This window comes from Mytilus californianus, unplaced genomic scaffold (genome assembly GCF_021869535.1).
Source record: "Mytilus californianus isolate M0D057914Y unplaced genomic scaffold, xbMytCali1.0.p SCAF_4, whole genome shotgun sequence".
In the NCBI taxonomy this organism is placed as follows: Eukaryota; Metazoa; Mollusca; class Bivalvia; order Mytilida; family Mytilidae; genus Mytilus; species Mytilus californianus.
Genome location: NW_026262690.1, coordinates 21,977,034 through 22,003,818, shown reverse-complemented (window position 1 = coordinate 22,003,818; position 26,785 = coordinate 21,977,034). Strand labels below are relative to the sequence as shown.

The 26,785-nt window shown below is 34.6% G+C and overlaps 1 protein-coding gene across 3 annotated transcripts in view; it reads left to right on the top strand.

Moving 5' to 3' along the window:
• Nucleotides 1–26,785, top strand: part of LOC127737686 (uncharacterized) — a 114,292-nt gene that overhangs the window by 19,626 nt on the left and 67,881 nt on the right. For 2 of the 3 annotated variants that reach the window (XM_052248544.1, XM_052248545.1), the window contains exons 12-14: nt 78–200; nt 1,151–1,200; nt 2,069–4,024. In XM_052248544.1, the coding sequence (XP_052104504.1) occupies nt 78–200; nt 1,151–1,200; nt 2,069–2,266 (371 nt within the window). In that variant the 3' untranslated portion in view covers nt 2,267–4,024. Of the gene's footprint in view, nt 1–77; nt 201–1,150; nt 1,201–2,068; nt 4,025–26,785 lie in introns of those variants that run through there. The other variant, XR_007999760.1, reaches the window with a different exon arrangement.

The following is a 26,785-nucleotide window of genomic DNA, read 5'->3' as shown; positions in this document are numbered from 1 at the left end:
CAGGTAGATTTATAGCATTCAGGCTAAAGTGAGTGAGTGAAAGATTATGTAATTATGCTTTAAAATTGATGTTTCAGGGAAATGTCTTTTGGCTAAAGTGAGTGAAGAAGATGGCCAAGGAGAAAAACTTTTGCTTGGAAAAATCTGTGGTAGTTCTAAGATGAAAGAGACTACACAATATACAGTAAACTGGTTAAAAGGTAAATTACTATTCCTATGTTTGAAACACTGATTTTGTTTTAAAAAAAACATACTAATTTAATGGTAAAGATTAATATTTGGGTATGTGTGCTTGATTCATGTAATATTGAGAAAAACTGGCAAGATGCAGGAAAAAAATATGCTTTTATTATTTGAATTTATTATGGAAGTTTTAATTCCCTCTGCTGCAGCGGAGGGGCCATTAAGTGTAACCTTTGTCTGTCTGTACGTACGTCCCAAAATTAGTTTCATTCTCTAACTTTAGTTTGCCTCAACCAAATGTTATGAAACTTATACATAATGCGTATTACCACATAACACAAATCAATTTTAAAATTGGGTGTGTCACTTACCATTCTTAATTTATGTCCCTTTATAACGTTATATGCAAGCAGGGGCATCATCTGTGTCCCATGGACATATTCTCCATTTTTTTACAATTGTCTTCTTTCCTATTGATAATTGCCAATATTCTTGACTTCATATGGTGTGTAGATTTCTCAGTTAGTTAGGTTGCACAGGTTTTCAAGAATATTTCATAATATTTTCATTACAAAACCATTTTTTTCACATCCTTTGCTCGTCATCTTCCTGTTTACCGAATACTTACAGTGGGGGGTTGATAAGTGAGCAAGAGCTCACAGTACATCTAGTTCTTCCATTGGTGAACACTTTTATAAAAACACAGTCAGTTAGTTAAAAACTTTTAAACCATGTGGATTTTTATAATTGGTACCAGGCAAGGAGAGTTTATTTGTGAAGTAGAATGTCGAGATCTTTGTACCCCTGTAGTAGAATTGTTTAATTTGGAATAAAACGATTATATTTTAGTTTGAATATCTTATTACTTGTCATTCTGTGTTATATTTTACTCAGAGCCATATAAAAAAATGTAACATCAACTTTTGATTTTTAGCTGTTATACTATATAGTTAATTTTGTCTTTCAGGTGAAGCTGGAAGGGACACTACATTTGAAATTAGAAAGAAGCATAGTCCTGTAAGTAAATAAAATTATTACAGTAAATACCTGATAAGATACAAGTTTCTTTCAGGAATGAACTTCCTGTTACAGATTTGTCACCAATACAAATGAAAGGAGTGTGGGGTATAAATCAATGAAACAGCAATCCAACAATACAAAATGTCACAAAAGATGATTTTTAATACTTGAGGAATGTCTTTACTGTGTCTCTCATAGCATGTTTTGAAAATTCTCTGTCGAGTCTCAGTGTTGGTATAAAGATGAACAGACAGGTAAACATAGGATTTGTGATATATACATTAGCAACTCTATAAATATATAACAAGTAGCTTGTTTATTACAAAAAACTTAGCTTTAAAAATGTTTGACACAAGATATTTTTGTTTAAACAGTTTATTTGACATTAATAGCAGTATTTGAAAAAAAAGAAATAGGAGTGTTCAGTGCCCTATTTGACCCCCCAGTGTTAAGTTTATTTATTGAAGATGAAAGTGTCTCATGTTTATGCATGAATATTTGAGATAGTGAAATAGATTGGTTTGTGGTGAGCTTTTCTGATAAAGCATTGCCATATACACACCCAAATTGGCAAAAAAAAAAAGATTATTTGGAACCCAGAAAAATAGAGTAATAGGAAACATTATAGCGTGCAGTGTTGGTTAAACTTAATATTAAAGTCAGATAGACTATTTATTATAACAAACATAATTGTTAAAAGATAATTTTGTTGAAGCATGCATAGTTTACTTGAATCAACTGGTTTTATAGCAACAATTTCAGTTTCAACAGCTATCAGTTTATGAAAAGCTCGTGTAACTATCACCTTTGATGTAAATATTATACACAAATATCAAATTATGATTGGTTTTTTTTTATCTTACAGTTGCATTCAAGTTGTGTTCTCTGTAACTTTGACTTTGATCATGCAAAACCTATGTCTCAAGAACTGAAAAGTGAACTTGTACTGGCAAAGGAGTATCATAACAAAAAGAAAACAAGGAAAAGGAAACCAAAAGAAAGGAATGTGTCTCCAAAGAAGGATAAAGATTCATCTAAGACACAAACAGTTGTGAAGAAGTGATTACTTCAATTTTTAATTTATATCTGTTTTAACCAAAGTCAGTGTCAGAGATGTTTAAGATACATATAAATACCAGATATGAAGGCCATCTGGTTACATTTTTCGAGGAGAATATCTGTTGTGATATCATTATTAGCTCATCAGGCCAGAGGTTTCACTTGAGAAGAAGCCATCATTTGTTATCCATTATCAATCATATGTACATCAATATTTCATATTTTATCCCACTATATAGCCCTCTGAATAGATTGCACTGGAAATTGTTATGTACTCTCACCATGACCAAGTAATGCTACTTGATATCACACTGCAGTCAAACACAGCTAAATGAGATTTGATTGGTCAAAATCTGCTATGAACTTATGCATATGGTGCTGAATCATTTTCAGTTTTTATCATACTGCCAGTCAGTAAACTCAAATTGCTGGTAGATATATTTTGTCATTTTGTCATTTTTCATGACAACTGATCCCATTAAAAGTGATTGATTTTGTCCAAGTTTACAGAGATTGTAAAATAAATTGGAATGATTTGTATGGGGATTTATTGTGGTTTTTATAAAAAAGAAGCAATTAAGGATGTTTGCTACTCTAGTTTTATACTTTTTATTCAGATATTAGGAATCCTCTAGTTTTATCCAATGTAGAGTACCAATAAAAATTTAGCCCGCTAACCCTCATTTTTCTTTGCATAATTTTATTACATATAATTTGTAAAGCAGTTTTTGAAAATCTTATAAAATCCTTGTTATTTTTTCATAGTTTTAGAAAGTAAAAAGGTGCTAATATTAAATGTATGAAAAATCTAGAGAGAATCATTTCCCGATAAATTTTCAATTGATTATATCTCATAAACAAGGACAAGGACCTGTAATTTTTTTTCTGCTTTTTAAATTCTGTTATTTATAAACTATCAATTTGTAATAGTCTTTTAAAAAGCATGTTATTTTGAAACAGAGGAACAAACATCCTTAAATAAGAAGTGGTTAGTTTTTTTGTGTGGATTCATCTAATGTCTGCAGCTTGACAGTGATGACTGTGAAGGTGTAAATGCTTTTCAGATCTGTCAGACACCTACTTCCTTATTCTGATACTTTGAATTTCCAGTTGGGGTATGCTTAGCACAACAATGCATGCAACTTCTTTTTACAGTGACAAAAATATGTTGGACATTATACTATTTATACAAATAGAAGTTATATACATTTATTTCATATATATAAGGTATTTTTAAATATACTTATTATATGCTGTTCTTTTTTGAAAGCAATGTAAACTTAATAAGTTTATTTTCATAAACTTAGACAAATAAATTAGAGGCTCATAAACTTAGACAAATGAATTATGAGGTAGGAGAAGATATTATTTTTTCATTTATTACATTTTTTCATTTTGGGTTATTGTTGATAAAACCAATATGTGGTGTTTCTTGTCTCCATGTTGTCAGTGGTTCTTGGTATCTGCATTTTAGTGTTAAATTGTTTTATATTATTAATCATTGTATGGGTCAAATTGTTTATTATTACCGTAATCATTGTTTGGGTCAAATTATTTATTATCAATCATTGTATAGGTCAAATGTATTTTATTTACTAAAATTGGTTTCTGATCAACAGTATTGTTGACAGATAGACAACTCTAAGATGTAATCCATTGTGTTTTATTTTATAAATGATACTTCCATCAATAGATTCTGTAACAAGACACTGATATGTATGCCCATTCTACTAAGTGGCCTAGGCATGTTATGTAAGAAATGTGCACTTTTCTTGTCCTCTGTCATTAGAAATCAAACAGTTGTTTAGGCTTTTTCAGTTATGCCTGCAGATATTGATATGTTTTTTGGAACATAAGTGATTTTTAATGATGACTTACAAATAAAGTTTGTGTTCCATTATGGTTGACCACCTTTTGCAGAAGTACAGCCCTTCCACTTTTTCCAGAAACTGTATTTGTTTTGTAACATTGATATTGAAAGAATATTTACAGATCAAGTTTTTTATTGCCTCTGGTTGACCCTATTTCATGAAATTCATATTTTAATTTTATGTCTGGTGATCAGCAATGACAACATCAGCCATTCTGGTTGACTGACTTTTTCAATGCAACAAATATATTGTAAATGTTTCATTTTAGTCAAATTAGTCACACTATAAACCCATGAACACAGTGTTGTCATTATATGCCCCAGATACACCTATTCTTTATTTGAATTCTAGGAACTGTACATTTAAACGATTGGCTGTGTGCAGGGCATTTGTTTCATACCAACACATCTAGTTTACATTATACCTTTGAAAATTAATTTGTCCGTTTCTATTGCATTTCTTCCATTTCATATGTATCCCTTGCTGGTAAAGGGAGTCAAAGGTAAAAACTACCAATGTTGAATATGAGTATATTGTAATTAGAGACTCGAAAATATTTGTTTTTCCCCTAGAAAGGTCCTCCATAGAAAGGATGCGGATGAAAAGGTAAGCTTGAATGGTACCTTGATGTAATTTTTTTTTTATGGGTATTCTACAACATAGAATGGATTAGGTAGTTCTTATGGAAAATACTTGTAGCATTGTTTGTTGTTTATTGTATTTGAGTATAAAGTTATTTAGTTTTTTATTGTTAAAGTTATATTTGAGAATTGGGCATTAAGAAAGAATAATTATACACAGTCAGCGATGTACATATTATGGTATGCTTATTCAGTCTGTCAAATAGATGTTCAGTTTCCCCATCCATTTATCCAAGCACATCTAGAGATTGCTTAAATTTGCTTTAAAGGATTTCTTTAACTTTTAAATAATATTTTATTCTATAAAGAGAAGCTCCTTTTTTATGTGAAATTTACAGATGTGTTATATCAGAGTTATGGGACTTTAATTAAAGAACATTGTACAATATGGAGTATACCTAAATATAACTTTATTAACTGATGAGATCTTTAACAAATTTTTGCACGAAGTTTGGTTTCATTAAGACATGCTCCCATTCTATTTTGAAGATTGAGAGTTATTGTTCTAAATTTGTCAATTCAGAGCATATTTCATGAGAAGTCTAACAGATCTTTATAAAACCTTTTACACAATGTTCAAATAGATGAATACAACTTCCATCTATAACTGCAAGTTGGCAATTGCTGTTCAAGGGTTTGTGGATGATTGCTTGGTGATTGCTTAACTTTATGTAAGCTCAAAACAAATATATCACAACAAATAGTTTTTGGAATGAATTCCTCAAAATATAAAGTAGTTATCCTTGGGTATCAGAAATGAACTGATATAATATATCAAATATGAGTTCAAATCCCTGCATTCATTTAATAAACCCAACACAAGGAAAAGATCTTTTATTGCTGTGTATCTCTTGAATGTCACAGATAGGACTACAGCCCAGGGGACGACTCCAAGCCTTTCTGTAAGTTCAATATGTCCTTTAGCACTGTTTAGAGTACAATTCTTTGTTAGAAGTCCGTACAATCCTTCTGTGCATTACAGTAAATAAAAACAGGTTACTAGGCTATAACAGTCTGCAAAGAAATTTAATCAAGTTTTCTGTCATCTAATTCTTTGATGTTCTATAGCAATTTTACAACTATTTCAGCCTACCTGCTGTTCAATGTTAAATTATTTACTGAGTTGTTTTAGTGTATTTGAACTTTAATTGTTGAAACAAGAGGAAAAAAGGCTGTCATGTTCTCAGGGTGCTTTTATTTTTGTATTGATGTAAATAATAACTTATCCTAATTGTCTATAAATGTTAACTGGTGGTCCAGTAATAATTGTAAATATGATTGTCTTTGATATTTTAAATAACAGCCTTTGTTTTTATCAAATTAAATTGTGTACGAGGTTGTTTGTGTTTTATGTGTGAAAAAATATTAAGTTATATCAAAAACCAGGTCATTACAACATTAACCTCCCTCAAAATGAACACTTGTAAATATTTTAAAACTTTTAAAGGTATTGATCCTACATGCAGGAATCTTATATGTTCCTTTGTCAGGCAACTGCCAATTTTTACTACAGACCCAAATATTTTGAAAAAAATTATAGACAAATAATACCAAATAGTAAACCTTTCTGTGTACATTTTGAAGATAAAAATTTATGGTGTAAATTAAGATGTTTACAAGGATATTTATTAGTATAATACAATTTTTGTCAATACCCACAATAAGTAAATGACAAAATGTCAGCTATTCTGCTCCCTATGCGTGCTTCTGCATTTACGTTATCAGTTTCCATACACTGATTAGTTTTTTGCTGTTCTTAACATTTAAAAAGTTAAACATCCATGTTAAAATTTTAGATAACATGTTACTTAGTTCAAAGATGTATTTTGAGGAGTATAACAACCTCCTATAATAATGTATTATCTTCACCTTAAACATATTTGCACATGTTATTTATCAATATTAAGTTTTTATACATGTAGTAAAATCATAATTTAAAAAACTATGACATATACTTCAGATGATTTTAGATGTATTTTGTTCAATAGTTTTAGGAATTTTTAGTTTACTTTATTAGATTTTATGTGGATTGACCGAATGATGACAAATCTTCGTTTATTCAGAGAACATCTAAGATTTTTCATGATCAAAGTTCTTTGAAAAAACTTAAATGTTATTTTTGATTCAAAAGAAATTATAAACAGAGATGGATTTAGTAATTATTTGTTTTGTGAGGCTTTAACCAGAAAACAACTGTTTTTCAATTGTGTGTCATATTGCTTTATATCATGCTAACTTGCTTTAAAAAGTAATATATCAGCAGTCAACTAATTAACCTCTTTCGAAAAGAAATTACTGTCTAGTCAACACAGCTGAATAAGGTTTGTGTATAGCAATTAGAAATGGAAATCAAACAATGAATTTATCTGTTACTTTTATATACAATTATAATGGGGAAATAGAATGTCATTGTAAAGCTAGTAGTATAGGTATTGTAATAATTTATAAACAGTTATTAATAGTATATTTTGTCTACTTATTGTAAATCATGTGAGTTTTTAAGTGTAATATGTGTGACAGATTTAATAGAATAAAACTTTGGTAAAAACAGTTTGGAGACAAGCTAGCATTGTTGTTTTGTTGCCATTTTTAATTCCTTGCAAAGTTAAGAAATTTTGTTTTTGAACAAAACAACTTTTTTTTTGTTACTATGAAAAAAGTATTGATGCATCAACGTAATTTTAATGAAGTAATTGAAAGGTGACAATGACTTATTTTATTGAAATATATAAATTTAGAATTCTACAGTATTTAGAAAATTCCAGTGTTAATCTTGGCCATCACTTGTCTTACCTTGTGTCAAGTTAAAACATTTCCCCCCTCTAAAAACAATTGACTTATTTAAGGCTTCTTTAAACTTGTTATTTATAATCAGACTGGATTTCATATCTAAAAAAATAGAAAATACATGCAAAAATATGCAAATGAATCCTCCCGATTCACTATATACATGTGAAGATCATTGGTTACCTAACATTGGCCAATAATATGATTATACTCCAGGGCCAGATCCAGCCATTTTTAAAAGGGGGGGTTCCCAACCCAGGATAAAGGGGGAGGGTTCCAACTATATGTCCCCATTCAAATGCATTGATCGTCAAAAAAAAAAAGGGTGGGTTCCAACCCCCGGAACCCCCCCCCAGATCCGCCATTGTACACCCTGCAAACAAAATATCCAGGGTCTGGCTGTGTCTCTGTCTGACTGTTAGTCTGTTTGTCCCAAGATTGCTGAAAAGCATTAGAATAAAATAAGCTTGAGATGACACTTTATTTTGTAAAAAATCAGCAACAACAAATCTGTTTAACTGGTGATGTTTAAAGATTTTTCAATGAATCACTTCATTATGACATCATTGTGACATCAGAATATGTTGCTAAATTATAGAAATGGAATTGATTGCAGTTTTAAATGTTGGCCTTTGAAGCATGTATACTAAAAATTCTTCTCCAATTTATGATATAGTTTACAAATAGTTCAATAGAAGATTAACTCAAATCTTCTGTTAATTCTTCCCCATGAGGCAAATCACCTGTAAAGGCCACTAAATTGCTCATGTTGAATCAAGCAGCCGGGCAAATTACAAACATAGGCCATTGAATAGTTAAAAGTGCAGAATCAAAGCAACCAGGAAAATCATCTACAAAGGCCACTGAATTGTTTAAGTGTTGTTTAAAGGTAACTTTGAAAATAACCAATCAAGGTCAATGAATTGTTCAAGTTTGGTTTCAAAGTAAACAGCCAAATCACCAACAAAGGCTACTGAATTGTTCAAGTGTAGTACCAAAGTAACCAGGCAAATCACCAACAAAGGCCACTGAATTGTTCCAAGTGTAGTATCAAAGTAACCAGGCAAATCACCAATAAAGGCCACTGAATTGTTCCAAGTGTAGTTTCAAAGTAACCAGACAAACCACCAACAAAGGCTACTGAATTGTTCAAGTGTAGTACCAAAGTAACCAGGAAAATTACCAACAAAGGCCACTGAATTGTTCCAAGTGTAGTATGAAAGTAACCAGGCAAATCACCAATAAAGGCCACTGAATTGTTCAAGTGTAGAATCAAAGTAACCAGGCAAATCACCAACAAAGGCTACTGAATTGTTCCAAGTGTAGTATCAAAGTAACCAGGCAAATCACCAACAAAGGCCACTGAATTGTTCAAGTGTAGTATCAAAGTAACCAGGCAAATCACCAACAAAGGCCACTGAATTGTTCCAAGTGTAGTATCAAAGTAACCAGGCAAATCACCAATAAAGGCCACTGAATTGTTCCAAGTGTAGTTTCAAAGTAACCAGACAAACCACCAACAAAGGCTACTGAATTGTTCAAGTGTAGTTCCAAAGTAACCAGGCAAATCACCAACAAAGGCCACTGAATTGTTCCAAGTGTAGTATCAAAGTAACCAGGCAAATCACCAATAAAGGCCACTGAATTGTTCCAAGTGTAGTTTCAAAGTAACCAGACAAACCACCAACAAAGGCTACTGAATTGTTCAAGTGAAGTATCAAAGTAACCAGGCAAATCACCAACAAAGGCCACTGAATTGTTCAAGTGTAGTATCAAAGTAACCAGACAAACCACCAACAAAGGCTACTGAATTGTTCAAGTGTAGTATCAAAGTAACCAGGCAAATCACCAACAAAGGCCACTGAATTGTTCAAGTGTAGTATCAAAGTAACCAGGCAAATCACCAACAAAGGCCAATTGAATAGTTCCAAGTGTAGTATCAAAGTAACCAGGCAAATTACCAACAAAGACCACTGAATTGTTCCAAGTGTAGTATCAAAGTAACCAGGCAAATCACCAACAAAGGCCACTGAATAGTTCCAAGTGTAGTATGAAAGTAACCAGGCAAATCACCAATAAAGGCCACTGAATTGTTCAAGTGTAGAATCAAAGTAACCAGGCAAATCACCAACAAAGGCTACTGAATTGTTCCAAGTGTAGTATAAAAGTAACCAGGCAAATCACCAACAAAGGCCACTGAATTGTTCAAGTGTAGTATCAAAGTAACCAGGCAAATCACCAACAAAGGCCACTGAATTGTTCCAAGTGTGGTTTCAAAGTAACCAGGCAAATTACCAACAAAGGCCACTGAATTGTTCCAAGTGTAGTACCAAAGTAACCAGGCAAATCACCAACAAAGGCCACTGAATAGTTCCAAGTGTAGTATTAAAGTAACCAGGCAAATCACCAACAAAGGCCACTGAATTGTGTAAGTGTAGAATCAAAGGAAACAGCCAAATCACCAACAAAGGCCACTGAATTGTTCAAGTGTATTATCAAAGTAACCAGGGAAATCACAAACAAAGGCCACTGAATAGTTTAAGTGTAGTTTAAAGGTTACTTGGAAAATAACCGATAAAGGCCACTGAATTGTTCAAGTGTGGTTTCAAAGTAACCAGAAAGATCACCAACAAAGGCCACTGACTTTTTCAAGTGTTATGTCAAGGTATCCAGGCAAATCATCAACAAAGATCCCTGAACTGATTAAGTGTAGTATCAAAGTAACTAGGAAAAATGTCTTTAAAATTATTGATCGAAATTCAATAGATTGTTATTTAAATTCTCTATATTGTATTGGTCTGCACGGAGGTTGACATTGAAAAAAAAATTTTTCCTGTTGAGCCATGGAGTAGTGTAAATTGTTTCTCTCATATTTACCAATCAAAATCTGGCATTTTAACGTGAAGTATAAAAGTAACTAGGAAAATCACCAATAAAGGCAGCTGAATTTTTCAAGTCAAGTGTAGTATCAAAGCAACCAGGGAATTGGATAAGGCCACTGATTTGTTCAAGTGTAATACCAGTATCAAGGCAACCAGACCAATCATAACCAAAGGCCAATGAATTGATCAAGTGAAGTATCAAACTAATTTGGCTAGGAAAATCACCAACAAGGCAGCTATAAATTGTTCAAGTGTAGTATCAAAGTAACTAAGAAAATCACAAACAATGGCCAATGACTTGTTCAAGTGTATTATTAAGTTAACTAGGCAAATCACCAATAAAGGCCACTGAATTGATTAATTGAAGTCTCAAAGCAACCAGGCAAATCACCAACAAAGGCCACTGAATTGAATAAGTGAAGTATCAAAGAAACTAGAATTTAGAAAATATCTTTAGAATTATTGATGTAAATTCAATTGATTGTCTTTTAAAATTTTCGATTTTTTATTGGTTTGCACGAGAGGTTGACATTCAAGTACAAGTGATTGTCTCCGGCTGAACCTTGGGATAGAGTACTAGTAAATTGTTTCCCTTGTATTAATTAACCAATCAAAATCTGGCATTTTAATGTGAAGTATAATCATTACAAATTAAATTACTACAGCATCTCAAAACAGGCAACTAAATGGATGGAACTATTCCTTACCAATGCTCTTTGTTTTGTAACCTCCATTAAAGCAATTATAGTTACAGATAGTTACAGTGGTTACTTAAATAACAGATTTATGAAGATCACAGAGTTACTATACATGAATTAGACTACACTGATTACACTTATCATTTCATGAACTATGGTGAATTACAATAGTTGTATGCATGAATAGATGGAATTACATTAGTTATATGCATGTTAAACGAGAGTTTCAATGGTTAAATGCATAATAATTGAGGCTCACAAAGTTACGTACATAATGAATTGTGAATATAATGATAACAAGCATTAGAAATGTGGGCTACAATGCTAACATCCATGGGAAATTGATGTTACCAGATCGGAAACAGGATTTTGAAAAGGGGGCCGGGGCCCCCAAACTTGACAGCATTTGGAGTGGAACAGGTAAAAAGTCTGCATTAACAATAAATGCACCCTGTGTACATGCAAGAAAAATGTGGGTTACAAAGGTTACACGGATAGGAAATTGGGGTTACAATGCTAACAAGGACGAGGATTTGGGATTACAATGATTACATGTATGAGGAATGAGGTTACAATGGAAAGTACTGAAATGCATTGCAAATATGTGTCACAATGGTTACATACATGGGAAATTGGGGATATAATGGTTACATACATGGGAAATTGGGGATAATACGGTTACATGCATGGGGATTGATGGTTATAATGATGGTATTCATAGGAAATTGGAGTTATTTACAGTGGTGACAAGATCTTGTATCGTAAAAGGTATATAGTGAACTCCATATGTGTAACCATTGTAACACTTTATTGCTATTAGACTAAAGAAGATTACAAAACAAGACAATTGTAATATAATGCATATTTTGTATATCTGAAAAAATACCAGTGCCCCAGGCGTTCCTACATAAATGCTCATTAATACCATAAAACCTAAAACACCTAGTCTTTTTGCAGACTTCCTCTATTTTGAGACTTCAGAAACACTACAAATATAGTAACTTTTTTTTACTAAGGCATGCATAATAATTCAGTGGCGGATCCAGAAATTTTAATAAGAGGGGGCCCACTAACTGCCTAAGAGGAGGCCCGCTCCAGTCATGCGTCAGTGATTCCCAATATAATCAACCAAATTTTTCCCACAAATGGGGGGCCCGGGCACCCATCCCCCCCCCCCCTCTCCCCTAAATCCGCCTCTGTGCATGCTCACATTTTAAAACAAGTCAAATTCACAAAATATAAAGGTATCACACTTTCCTCTTATTTAAAATAGAATACATATGCAACAAACAACAGAAACTGAAATCTTTTGCCATCATTTATCATTTATGATAATGAATTATCAGGCAAACAAAGAGCCTACTGAACGATACTATTCCCAAAATTAGAATTAGAATTAAAATTACAGCACGGATGAGTACCTACTATGTAGAGCCCACACCCAAATATTAAAAACAGACTTGAACAAATGCAAAGAAGATCTGCACGATATACTAGTACTTGCAACAGATATAACGAAACCAGCAGTATTATTGATACTATAATTGGCCAACCGTTGACGGAGATGAAGTTTAAAATCCAGGCTTCAAACGTTTCATAAAATTGTACACCAAGACATTTTCATGCAATCGCAAGATATTCTCTAAAAAAGGCAGTCGAAATCAATATCAACAAACCTTCAGACAATTATAATGCAACAATTAAAATTGACTTAAAATGATCAAAATAAAAAATTGTAAATACAGAAAATCTTAATCTAAAGAAACCCTAGAGAATAAAGGAATGCTCCAGAAAGCAATCGCTCAAAAGTTTACTGGTTTCTATTTGAAGACAAGAAGCTATAACATTCTATTAACATTTGAGCATGAATTAAAACACAAACAAAACTGAAAACGATATATACATGTACATTCAATGAATGTTAACACAATACAGTTTTTATATAATATCTGGCTACTAGGCACTAAAAATGTTGTTTCAAGCATATATCAGTTTTAATTAACGTACTTCCCGTACTACTGAGATGTAATGTAGATTTGGAACATTTTTAGTGCCTAGTAGCCAGATATTATATAAAAACTGAATTGTGTTATACACAGTCTTTGCACAGATGAATTTCCAAATCCAAATTTCCTTTTAGACAACACTTATAAATTATTTTGTGTACTCCGTGTTTGAACGAGTTTTTGGTTTTCTGTAAATCGGAGACAACTTTTACTAACGTGTAATAATAGTGTCGGTGTAAATGTGCTCTTTGTAAATAGTTTGGAATTGTACGTGATCAATCTGTCACTAAAACAGACAAAAATGTTTACCCTAGTTGTAAGTGAAGCGCTTTGGGTTTTGTCGTATATGACGGACTCCCTATTTCTTTGTGAGAAATACTAAGGGTTTTCTACCCCAGGAATATATTACCTTAGCTGTATTTGGCAAAACCTTTCGGAATTTTGGGTTCTTAACGCTCTTTAACTTCGTACTTATTTGGCCTTTTTGACTCTTTTGATTCGAGTGTTACTGGTGAGTTTTTTGTAGACAAAAAGCGTGTCTGGCGCACAGAATATTAATTCTGCTATATATGATGAGCCACTGCTGGAGGAGGTTTCCTCTACTAGGTTAGCACCTGCCCTGCAGCAGTCCGCACTTCTGTATTGACATGAGTTATCATTGATATGGTCATCATTTTGAATGGACTGTTTACCAAACTTTGAATTTTTTGAAATAATAAGGACTTTCTACCTCATAAATAGATTATACCTTAGCTGTATTTGGCAAAACCTTTCGGAATTTTGGGTCATCAACGCTCTTCAACTTCGTACCTATTTGGCCTTTTTAACTCTTTTGATTCGAGCGTTACGGATATGTCTTTTGTAGACGAAACGCGCGTCTGGTGTACAAAATTATAATCCTGGTATGTATGATGAGTTTATTTAGATATAGTTTCAATAGAATTTCTTGATAATTTCAGCTTATATTCCTTTATTTAACGTGTTTTTATTGCCATTACCAGTATTATCTTACATATGAGTAGTTTATACCTGCTGTTTCCTCTTCTATTGCAGGTAAAAGAATCCTTCAAATATTGTCATAGTTTTCTTGACAATCTCATTGTAAAATGCAGGAAGGATGCAAACAGTTCGACAAATTAACTAAAGAGAACAACAAGATATATATACATGTATTAGGTTAGTCGAGAGGAAATAATGTTTGAAAAGGGACATTAATTCGGATGTATAACAATTCTACTATCACACAGAAAGAGAAAAGTTGAGGTAGTACACACTACAGAAGTTACACCAAGACATAAGAGATATTCCCTATTGTAGAAAATAAAGTAGTATAAGTTATATCAAGTTGCTGTGGATGCTTACGGGTCGTTCTCATTGTAAGGTGCTGTTAATTGGTGCTTATGGGTCTTTCTCGTTGCTGAAGGTCGTGTGATGACCACGTTCTTTTCCTTGAATTGGCATTTTGGTGTAAAGTTGTTTCATTGGATTAGCAATTATGTTTTTTTCTTTTATATATACTACGACACTGACCAATCAACTCGATGAACTTAGACCGAACTGATATATAGCTATCTTTTTAAATTATAGTTTTTTTTAATAAGATGTTGTATAGATCTTGTAAAATTTACTAAATACTCTAGTTATATTACAAATATTGAAAGCAATTTTGATAAATTTGTTACCCTGTTACTTTTATGTTGATCTTTTATACTGTTTACTATTTGAGGAATTAACAAAATTTGGAACTTAGTTTTTACTATACTACTAGCACAATAAGTCAAAATTTTGATTCAATCTCTATCACATATTTCATATTCCGAATCTATGAGTCAGTTAAAATGCAATGATAAAACTATAATGATGTGCATAAAGGAAAAAGGTTAATGGGTTTTGCAAAATCCAGGGGGTTGATATGGTCTGGTGTACTGCCTGGTATATTTGGCGATTCCATTTTATGCATAAGTTAAGGTTATTGGTTGAAAGACTGTGTAAGTAATAGACACGAAAGTGAAATAAGCTGAAATAAAGAATTCGGTCAAATTTATTGAAAAAGCTGTATAATAGTCCCACCAGAAAATACATAACTTAATCTACCACCAAGTGTTTTTTTTTTAGTATTCTAATCTTACTATATTAAAATTTCAATTTAACCGTATTTTATTTTCTATTACGTATAACAAAAAGGATCTGACACAAGTTATCACAATTTTAATGGTCGGCCTCTCTTTTATATTGCATAAATAGATACTATAAATGTCTTAAAGGGGCATTAGCTACGAGATATAAAAAAAAATATATGATTTTTTTTTGTTCAGTCATTAATGATAGTAATAAAGTGAAATAATAATTCGCTTTTATCAGCGGCAATTTGGTCCAATTTTGTCAAAATAAGCTAAGAAACATCGCTGATGAATTATTCACTTGCAGGTGAATAATTCGACCTCATTGAATCCCAATTCATGTGACATTCAATTTAACCCCTAAATGGAGATGGGTTAAAAAGGAAAAGAATGTCAACATTGAAAGTGAAACAAGGATGAACCATTTGGTTGACTAATTCGATCCACAAAAAGTCATTCTTATACAGGTAAAAACAATGATAAACATAGTTTTAAACCTACAATATGAAATCTAACAGACCTAGAAAAATCTAATTTCACGTGGTCTCTATCTGTTTATATTTATATTTATGTTTATATCGGGTTGTATGACCGTCGGCAGTCTTCGGTCCGGAGGTCATCTCGATGACGTCTAGACAAAAGTACACACGAAATGGTGATACATACCGAGTCCATGAGTTGTTAATTGTTTGTTTTAGACTTTTTGTACTTTGGATTTACATGAATTTGACAGCTAATGACCCTTTAAAAGGGGGGGGGTCTATTAAACTGAATCCTTGGCTATATCACGCCTGATATTTTACAAAAGTCGATAACATAACAAATTATAAACGTTTTATTTAAAGTCGGTTTAGAAAATAATAAAACGTGACCATGCCCAAAACGCCTTAAGACGACGTGGACCCACTGCTAGCGTAAATTTATCAGATCCTGGCTTATTTTTAAGACTGCCTTAAAAATTTATACCACAGGCGATTGAGGAATTCATCCCCCTTTTTCTATATATTTTTTAAATAAATATAAAAAATTTTGAAACATATTTTTCAATTATCTAATGTGTTTAACTCTTAACCCCCCCCCCCCCCCCCCCCCCCAAAAAAAAAAAAAAAACATATACTGATACACGAAAAGGAGGTGACCGGCGCGGTAGACTCTACGTATCACTAGCCTAGGGTAGTATGAATATTCATGAGTTGTATGAAGCAACGCGGGATACGAGATCACGTCATTGGCGCGATTATCTAATTTCACAGACCTGTCAGCAAGCGGAAAACAGAAATATGTTCAGAAGTTCTTAGATATTTCCCAAGATGTAGGGCATATATCACTGGAACAGAGACGATACCAAAATAAGTATTTTGAATACTGAATCAGCTTTAGATATTGTGTACAAACACGGCATCTAGGCACTCAAAAGACGATTATTAAAAGGGGGGTTACACGCAACGAATGCATACGAGGGCTACCCTATGTGTTACATATGAAAACATACAGAAGAGCTATATTAAACCAGCAACAGTAACAGATCCAAATTTTCATTTAGTGGGGGGGGAGGGGGGGGGGGGGGCTGCTCCAGTCCATGGCATAGGGACTTCAGTCTTGACTACAGGTCAAATATATGTAATATATTATAGCGCTTCAATCGTCTACATACATTTAAAAAAAACGTATGCCCCTACTGTAGACTTTATTGGCTATATATCTCATCTGTAGTCCAGTCCCTATATATGCTCCAGTCATGCCTGGGTGATTCCCTATATATCCACCAAATTTTCCCTACAAGAGGGGGGTCCAATGCACCCTGCTCACCCCCTAAATCAGTGTTTGAGAGACACATATTCACTTGTATATATGTCTCAGAATAAACCAATGTAAAACCAAACCTTAGCCTAACTCAATTACTGATTAGACCAATAATTATGATGTCTTGAAAGGCTATTTTATTTTTTTTTGTCATAATTATCTGGACTACTGCTACCTATGATCCCATCATTAACATGGTCGAAGGGGGTGGGGCTTGGGTGTTTGTTTCATCTTGCACACAGTTGCAGGGTTTGGTACAGACATCTGGCTGTTGTTGTAAACCAGACACCTCATTCATAATACATTTATTGTACATGTATTTTTTTTTGCAAGAATCTGTACATATATACCCGTTGTTCATATAAATTTCAGAAGAAAATCATTACCCATTGATCCATAAATATATATTTTCCAAGCTATCATAAAAATAAACTATGACATCTTTAGATGTAACTAAAAACCTGGGTTCTTTCATATTATTGAACAAAAACATCAGTACACAATTTTACAGACATCTAAGATTATCATAACATTTAGACATGCTATCTGGTTATCAACTTTAACTGATTTTATAAATTTTTTGTAGTAATCCTTGCATTCTGTTTATTTTTAAAGGAATGCATTGACCATATGTTTGTTTGCCCTAACCCTACCTACCCAAAACATAGCTGCCTACCCAAATTCTGTATTGCTCTGATGTGAAAAAGTTTTCTTTTAATCTGATAGGCATGAAGACTAAAAAACATCAGACACTTCAATTTCCCTTTGCTGTGAGAAAAAAGAAAATGCCTACCAACCTACCCACTGTCTCTAAAATGTATCTTTGGGTAGGGTAAGGGCAAACTAAAATATTTATAAGTGTAGCCTTACAAATGTGACATCAAAATTTATCAGTGTAAAAATTATTTCAGGTTTAAACAGTCTTCTTGAAAACTTGGACATAATGACGTAAAAATCTGCTAAGAGGTGTGCAAATTGAGCAGGGAATGCCCCACAAACCCTTTCTGTTAGTTAACATTTACAGTGTCCAGTTATGTACCCCTTTAAGTTTATTCTGTCCTTTTAAATTTGTGAATAAAGGAAGTATCTTTATTAATAATTTATATATATATATGCTCTTAAAAGGTAAATTTACAAATGATATATTATGTTCAAAACAAGCTGATTACTTTTTGTTTAGTTCGAAGTAAAAACTAGGAGTAAGGGAATTTTCTGCTAAGGGAATTTAGACAATTTTTTTAAAATTTCAACCTACGGTCAAATATATTAATTTCACTTGTCCACTTAATCATGTTAATATGAAAAACTAAAGTGCAAGGAGTATTTATTTATCTACATTTCTTGTTTCAGCAATTGCTGTACCTTTCCAGTTACTTATTATGTGTTGTGTATTAATTTGACTATAACACTTTTGAGTGAATGGATAGGTTGATAATATTCATCAATCAAAAAAGAAACTGGAGAGATTGGTAATGGTTTTAGGCAGCAGCAATTGAAGGTACACAAATTAAGGTTGTCATATCAGCCTACAAAGTCATATCAATAGCCCAGGCTAGTGGTCAATAAGCATGAGTCATCAGACATCAGTCATATCAATGGCCTAAGGTAGAGGTCAATTATCAGGAGTGATCAGTCAACAGTCCTATCGATAGCCTAGGGTAGTCGTCAGTTATCTGGAATGACCAGTTAACAAAGTCATATCACTAGCCTAAGGTAGTAGTCAATTATCTGGAATGACCAGTTAACAAAGTCATATCACTAGCCTAGGGCAGTAGTCAATTATCTTGAATGACCAGTTAACAAAGCCATACCACTAGTATAGGGTAGTGGTCATTTATCAGATCAGTTGAGTTAACAAATCCATATCACTAGCCTAGAGTAGTGGTTAATTATCAGGAGTGATCAGTTAACAAAGTCACATCACTAGCCTAGGGTAGTGGTCAATTATTAGGAGTGATCAGTTGACAGAGACATATCACTAGCCTAGGGTAGTGGTCAATTATCTTGAATGACCAGTTAACAAAGCCATATCACTAGCCTAGGGTAGTGGTTAATTATAAGGAGTGATCAGTTTACAAAGTCATATCACTAGCCTTGGGTAGTGGTCAATTATCTGGAATGACCAGTTAACAAAGTCATATCACTAGCCTAGGGTAATAGTCAATTATCTGGAATGACCAGTTAACAAAGTCATATCACTAGCCAAGGGTAGTAGTCAATTATCTTGAATGACCAGTTAACAAAGCCATATCACTAGCCTAGGGTAGTGGCCAATTATCAGGAGTGATCAGTTTACAAAGTCATATCACTAGTCTAGAGTAGTGGTCAATTATCTGGAATGACCAGTTTACAAAGTCATATACTAGCCTAGGGTAGTGGTCATTTATCTGGAATGACCAGTTAATAAAGTCATATCACTAGCCTAGGGTAGTAGTCAATTATCTGGAATGACCAGTTAACAAAGTCATATCACTAGCCTAGGGTAGTGGTCAATTATCTGGTATGATCAGTTTACAAAGTCATATCACTAGCCTAGGGTAGTGGTCAATTATCTGGAATGACCAGTTAACAAATTCATATCACTAGCCTAGGGTAGTGGTCATCTGGAATGACCAGTTAAAAAAGTCATATCACTAGCCTAGGGTAGTAGTCAATTATCTTGAATGACCAGTTAACAAAGCCATATCACTAGCCTAGGGTAGTGGTCAATTATCAGGAGTGATCATTTTACAGTCATATCACTAGCCTAGGGTAGTGGTCAATTATCTGAAATGACCAGTTTACAAAGTCATAAACTAGCCTAGGGTAGTGGTCATTTATCTGGAATGACCAGTTAAAAAAGTCATATCACTAGCCTAGGGTAGTAGTCAATTATCTTGAATGACCAGTTAACAAAGCCATATCACTAGCCTAGGGTAGTGGTCAATTATCAGGAGTGATCAGTTTACAAAGTCATATCACTAGCCTAGGGTAGTGGTCAATTATCAGGAGTGATCAATTTACAAAGTCATATCACTAGCCTAGGGTAGTGGTCAATTATCTGGAATGACCAGTTAACAAAGTCATATCACTAGCCTAGGGTAGTGGTCAATTATCAGGAGTGATCAGTTTATAAAGTCATATCACTAGCCTAAGGTAGTGGTCAATTATCTGGAATGACCAGTTAACAAAGCCATATAACTAGCCTAGGGTAGTGGTCAATTATCAGGAGTGATCAGTTTACAAAGTCATATCACTAGCCTAGGGTAGTGGTCAATTATCTGGAATGACTAGTTAACAAAGTCATATCACTAGCCTAAGGTAGTAGTCAATTATCTGGAATGACCAGTTAACAAAGTCATATCACTAGCCTAGGGCAGTAGTCAATTATCTTGGATGACCAGTTAACAAAGCCATACCACTAGTATAGGGTAGTGGTCATTTATCAGATCAGTTGAGTTAACAAATCCATATCACTAGCCTAGAGTAGTGGTTAATTATCAGGAGTGATCAGTTAACAAAGTCACATCACTAGCCTAGGGTAGTGGTCAATTATTAGGAGTGATCAGTTGACAGAGACATATCACTAGCCTAGGGTAGTGGTCAATTTTTAGGAGTGATCAGTTAACAGAGACATATCACCAGCCTAGGGTAATAGTCAATTATCTGGAATGACCAGTTAACAAAGCCATATCACTAGCCTAGGGTAGTGGTCAATTATCTTGAATGACCAGTTAACAAAGCCATATCACTAGCCTAGGGTAGTGGTTAATTATAAGGAGTGATCAGTTTACAAAGTCATATCACTAGCCTTGGGTAGTGGTCAATTATCTGGAATGACCAGTTAACAAAGTCATATCACTAGCCTAGGGTAATAGTCAATTATCTGGAATGACCAGTTAACAAAGTCATATCACTAGCCTAGGGTAGTGGTCATTTATCTGGAATGACCAGTTAACAAAGCCATATCACTAGTATAGGGTAATTGTCATTTATCAGACCAGTTAAGTTATCAAAGCCATATCACTAGCCTAGAGCAGTGGTCAATTATCAGGAGTGATCAGTTTACAAAGTCATATCACTAGCCTAGGGTAGTGGTCAGTTATCTGGAATGACCAGTTAAAAAAGTCATATCACTAGCCTAGGGTAGTGGTCAATTATCTTGAATGACCAGTTAACAAAGCCATATCACTAGCCTAGGGTAGTGGTTAATTATAAGGAGTGATCAGTTTACAAAGTCATATCACTAGCCTTGGGTAGTGGTCAATTATCTGGAATGACCAGTTAACAAAGTCATATCACTAGCCTAGGATAATAGTCAATTATCTTGAATGACCAGTTAACAAAGCCATATCACTAGCCTAGGGTAGTGGTCAATTATCAGGAGTGATCAGTTTACAAAGTCATACCACTAGCCCAGGGTAGTGGTCAATTATCTGGAATGACCACTTAACAAAGTCATACCACTAGCCTAGGGTAATAGTCAATTATCTTGAATGACCAGTTAACAAAGCCATACCACTAGTATAGGGTAGTGGTCAATTATCAGGAGTGATCAGTTTACAAAGTCATATCACTAGCCTAGGGTAGTGGTCAATTATCTGGAATGACCAGTTTACAAAGTCATATACTAGCCTAGGGTAGTGGTCAATTATCTGGAATGACCAGTTAACAGTCATATCACTATCCTAGGGTAGTGGTCATTTATCAGATCAGTTAATAAAGCCTTATCACGAGCCTAGGGTAGTGGTCAAATACCAGGAGTGATCAGTAAACAAAGCCATATCACTAGCTTAGGGTAGTGGTCAATTGTTTGGAATGACCAGTTAACAAGTCATATCACTAGCATAGGGCAGTGGTCAATTATCTGGAATGATCAGTTAACAAAGCCATATCACTAGCCTAGGTTAGTGGTCAATTATCTGAAATGACCAGTTAACAAAGTCATATCACTAGCCTAGGGTAGTGGTAATTTATAAGATCAGTTAACAAAACCATATCATTAGCTTAGGGTAGTGGCCAATTTTTTGGAATGACCAGTTAACAAGGTCATATCACTAGCCTAGGGAAGTGGTCAATTATCTGAAATGATCAGTTAACAAGGTCATATCACTAGCCTAGGGTAGTGGTCAATTATCAGGAGTGATCAGTTAACAAAGTCATATCACTAGCATAGGGAAGTTGTCAATAATCAGAAATGACCAGTTAACAAGGTCATATCACTAGCCTAGGGTAGTGGTCAATTATCCGGAATGATCAGTTAACAAAGTCATATCACTAGCCTAGTATAGTGGTCATTATCAGATCAGTTAACAAAGCCATATCACTAGCCTAGGGTAGTGGTCAATTATCAGGAGTGATCAGTTTACAAAGTCATATCACTAGCCTAGGGTAGTGGTCAATTATCAGGAATGATCAGATAACAAAGTCATATCACTAGCCTAGGGTAGTGGTCACTTATCAGCTAGCATACGGTAGTTGTCAGTAATGTGTCATATCACAAGCCTAGGGTAGTTGTCAGTTATGTGTCATATCACTAGCATAGGGACGTTGTCAGTTATGTGTCATATCACTAGCCATAGGAAGTTGTCAGTTATGTGTTATATCACTAGCCCAGGGTAGTTGTCAGTTATGTGTCACATCACTAGCCTAAGGAAATTGTAAGTTATTTGTCATATCACTAGCCCAGGGTAGTTATCAGTAATGTCTCATATCACTAGCTTAGGGTAGTTGTCATTAATGTGTCATATCACTAGCCTAGAGTAGTTGTAAGTAATGTGTCATATCAGTAGCCTACGGTAGTTGTCAGTAACGTGTCATATCACTAGCCTAGGGTAGTAGTCAATTATCAGGAATGATCAGTTAAGTTAACAAAGCCATATCACTAGCCTAGGGTAGTGGTCATTTATCTGGAATGACCAGTTAACAAAGCCATATCACTAGTATAGGGTAATTGTCATTTATCAGACCAGTTAAGTTATCAAAGCCATATCACTAGCCTAGAGCAGTGGTCAATTATCAGGAGTGATCAGTTCACAAAGTCATATCACTAGCCTAGGGTAGTGGTCACTTATCAGCTAGCATATGGTAGTTGTCAGTAACGTGTCATATCACTAGCCTAGGGTAGAAGTCAATTATCAAGAATGATCAGTTCACAAAGTCATATCAGGGGCAGACCAAGATACACGTGGAGAAGGAATGTTGCAGCAGAGATGGAGAAAGAAGGGTACAAGTGGCATGATCTGGAGAGGCTAGCAAAAACAGAACAAGGTGGAGAAATATCGTTAGTGGCCTTTGCTCCACCAAGGGGCAACAGGATTAAGCAAGGGTAGTGGTCACTTATCAGCTAGCATACGGTAGTTGTCAGTAACGTGTCATATCACTAGCCTAGGGTAGAAGTCAATTATCAAGAATGATCAGTTCACAAAGTCATATCAGGGGCAGACCAAGATACACGTGGAGAAGGAATGTTGCAGCAGAGATGGAGAAAGAAGGGTACAAGTGGCATGATCTGAAGAGGCTAGCAAAAACAGAACAAGGTGGAGAAATATCGTTAGTGGCCTTTGCTCCACCAAGGGGCAACAGGATTATGCAAGGGTAGTGGTCACTTATCAGCTAGCATACGGTAGTTGTCAGTTATGTGTCATATCACTAGCCAGAGGAAGTTGTCAGTTATGTTTTATATCACTAGCCCAGGGTAGTTGTCAGTTATGTGTCATATCACTAGCCTATGGAAGTTGTAAGTTATGTGTCATATCACTAGCCTAGAGTAGTTGTCAGTAATGTGACATATCATTAGCCTACGGTAGTTTTCAGTAACGTGTCATATCATCAGCCAACGGTTATTGTCAGTAGTGTCTCATATCACCAGCCTAGGGTAGTTGTCAGGAATGTCTTATATCACTAGCATAGAGTAGTTGTCATTTGTGCCTCATATCACTACCCTATTGTAGTTGTCAGTAATTTGTCATATCACTAGCATAGGAAAGTTATCAGTTATATGTCATATCACTAGCATACAATAGTTTTCAGTAACATGTCATATCATCAGCCTACTGACAACTACCCTAGGCTAGTGATATGACACATTAATGACGACTTCCCTAGGTTAGTGATATGAGACATTACTGACAACCACCCTAGGCTAGTGATATGACACATTTATGACAACCACCTTAAGTTAGTGATATGAGACACTAATGACAACTACCGTACACTAGGCTAGTGATATGAGACATTAATGACAACTACCACAGGCTAGTGATATGAGACATTAATGACAACTACCTTAGGAGATGAAATGATACGTTACTGACAACTACAAAAAGCTAGTGATATGACACATAACTGACAACTACCCTAGGATGGTGATATCACATATAACTGACAACTACCCAAGGGTAGTGATATGACACATAACTGAAAACTACTCTAGGCTAGTCAATGATATGACAAATAACTGACAACTTCCCTAGGCTAGTGATATAACACATCACTGACAACTACCATAAGCTAGTGATTACAAAATACTGACAACTACCCTAGGCTAGTGATATAACTTTGTTGTTTTATAATGACAAATAACAGACAACTACCATAGGATAAAGATTATATGACACACTACTGACAACTACTCTAGAGTAGTGATATGACAAATTACTGACAACTCCCCTAGGCTAGTGATATGACACATTACTGACAACTACCTTAGGCTAGTGATATATCTGTTGTTTTATAATGACTCATAACTAAAAACTACCCTGAGCTAGTGATATAACACATAACTGACAACTAGCCTAGGCTAGTGATATAACTTTGTTGTTTTATGACACATAGCTGACAACTTTCGTAGGTTAGTGATATGACGCATAACTGACAACTACCATATGCTAGTGATATAACACATAACTGACAACCATTCAAGGCTAGTGATATGACACATAACTATTCTAGTGGTATGGCTTTGTTAACTGGTCATTCAAGATAATTGACCACTACCCTAGGCTAGTGATATGACTTTGTAAACTGATCACTCCTGATAATTGACCACTACCCTAGGCTAGTGATATGGCTTTGTTAACTGGTCATTCAAGATAATCGACCACTACCCTAGGCTAGTGATATGACTTTGTTAACTGGTCATTCCAGATAATTGACTACTACCCTAGGCTAGTGATATGATTTTGTTAACTGGTCATTCCAGATAATTGACCACTACCCTAGGCTAGTGATATGACTTTGTTAACTGGTCATTCCAGATAATTGACCACTACCCTAGTCTAGTGATATGACTTTGTTAACTGGTCATTCCAGATAATTGACCACTACCCTAGGCTAGTGATATGACTTTGTAAACTGATCACTCCTGATAATTGACCACTACCCTAGGCTAGTGATATGACTTTTTTAACTAGTCATTCCAGATAATTGACCACTACCCTAGGCTAGTGATATGACTTTGTAAACTGATCACTCCTGATAATTGACCACTACCCTAGGCTAGTGATATGGCTTTGTTAACTGGTCATTCAAGATAATCGACCACTACCCTAGGCTAGTGATATGACTTTGTTAACTGGTCATTCCAGATAATTGACTACTACCCTAGGCTAGTGATATGATTTTGTTAACTGTTCATTCCAGATAATTGACCACTACCCTAGGCTAGTGATATGACTTTGTTAACTGGTCATTTCAGATAATTGACCACTACCCTAGTCAAGTGATATGACTTTGTTAACTGGTCATTCCAGATAATTGACCACTACCCTAGGCTAGTGATATGACTTTATAAACTGATCACTCCTGATAATTGACCACTACCCTAGTCTAGTGATATGGCTTTGTTAACTGGTCATTCCAGATAATTGACTATTATCCTAGGTTAGTGATATGACTTTGTTAACTGGTCATTCCAGATAATTGACTACTACCCTAGGCTAGTGATATGACTTTGTAAACTGGTCATTCCAGATAACTGACCACTACCCTAGGCTAGTGATATGACTTTGTAAACTGATCACTCCTGATAACTGACCACTACCCTAGGCTAGTGATATGACTTTGTAAACTGATCACTCCTGATAATTGACCACTACCCTAGGCTAGTGATATGACTTTGTTAACTGGTCATTCCAGATAATTGACCACTACCCTAGGCTAGTGATATGACTTTGTAAACTGATCACTCCTGATAATTGACCACTACCCTAGTCTAGTGATATGGCTTTGTTAACTGGTCATTCCAGATAATTGACTATTATCCTAGGCTAGTGATATGACTTTGTTAACTGGTCATTCCAGATAATTGACTACTACCCTAGGCTAGTAATATGACTTTGTAAACTGGTCATTCCAGACAACTGACCACTACCCTAGGCTAGTGATATGACTTTGTAAACTGATCACTCCTGATAACTGACCACTACCCTAGGCTAGTGATATGACTTTGTTAACTGATCACTCCTGATAATTGACCAATACCCTAGGCTAGTGATATGGCTTTGTTAACTGGTCATTCAAGATAATCGACCACTACCCTAGGCTAGTGATATGACTTTGTTAACTAGTCATTCCAGATAATTGACTACTACCCTAGGCTAGTGATATGATTTTGTTAACTGGTCATTCCAGATAACTGACCACTACCCTAGGCTAGTGATATGACTTTGTTAACTGGTCATTCCAGATAATTGACCACTACCCTAGTCTAGTGATATGACTTTGTTAACTGGTC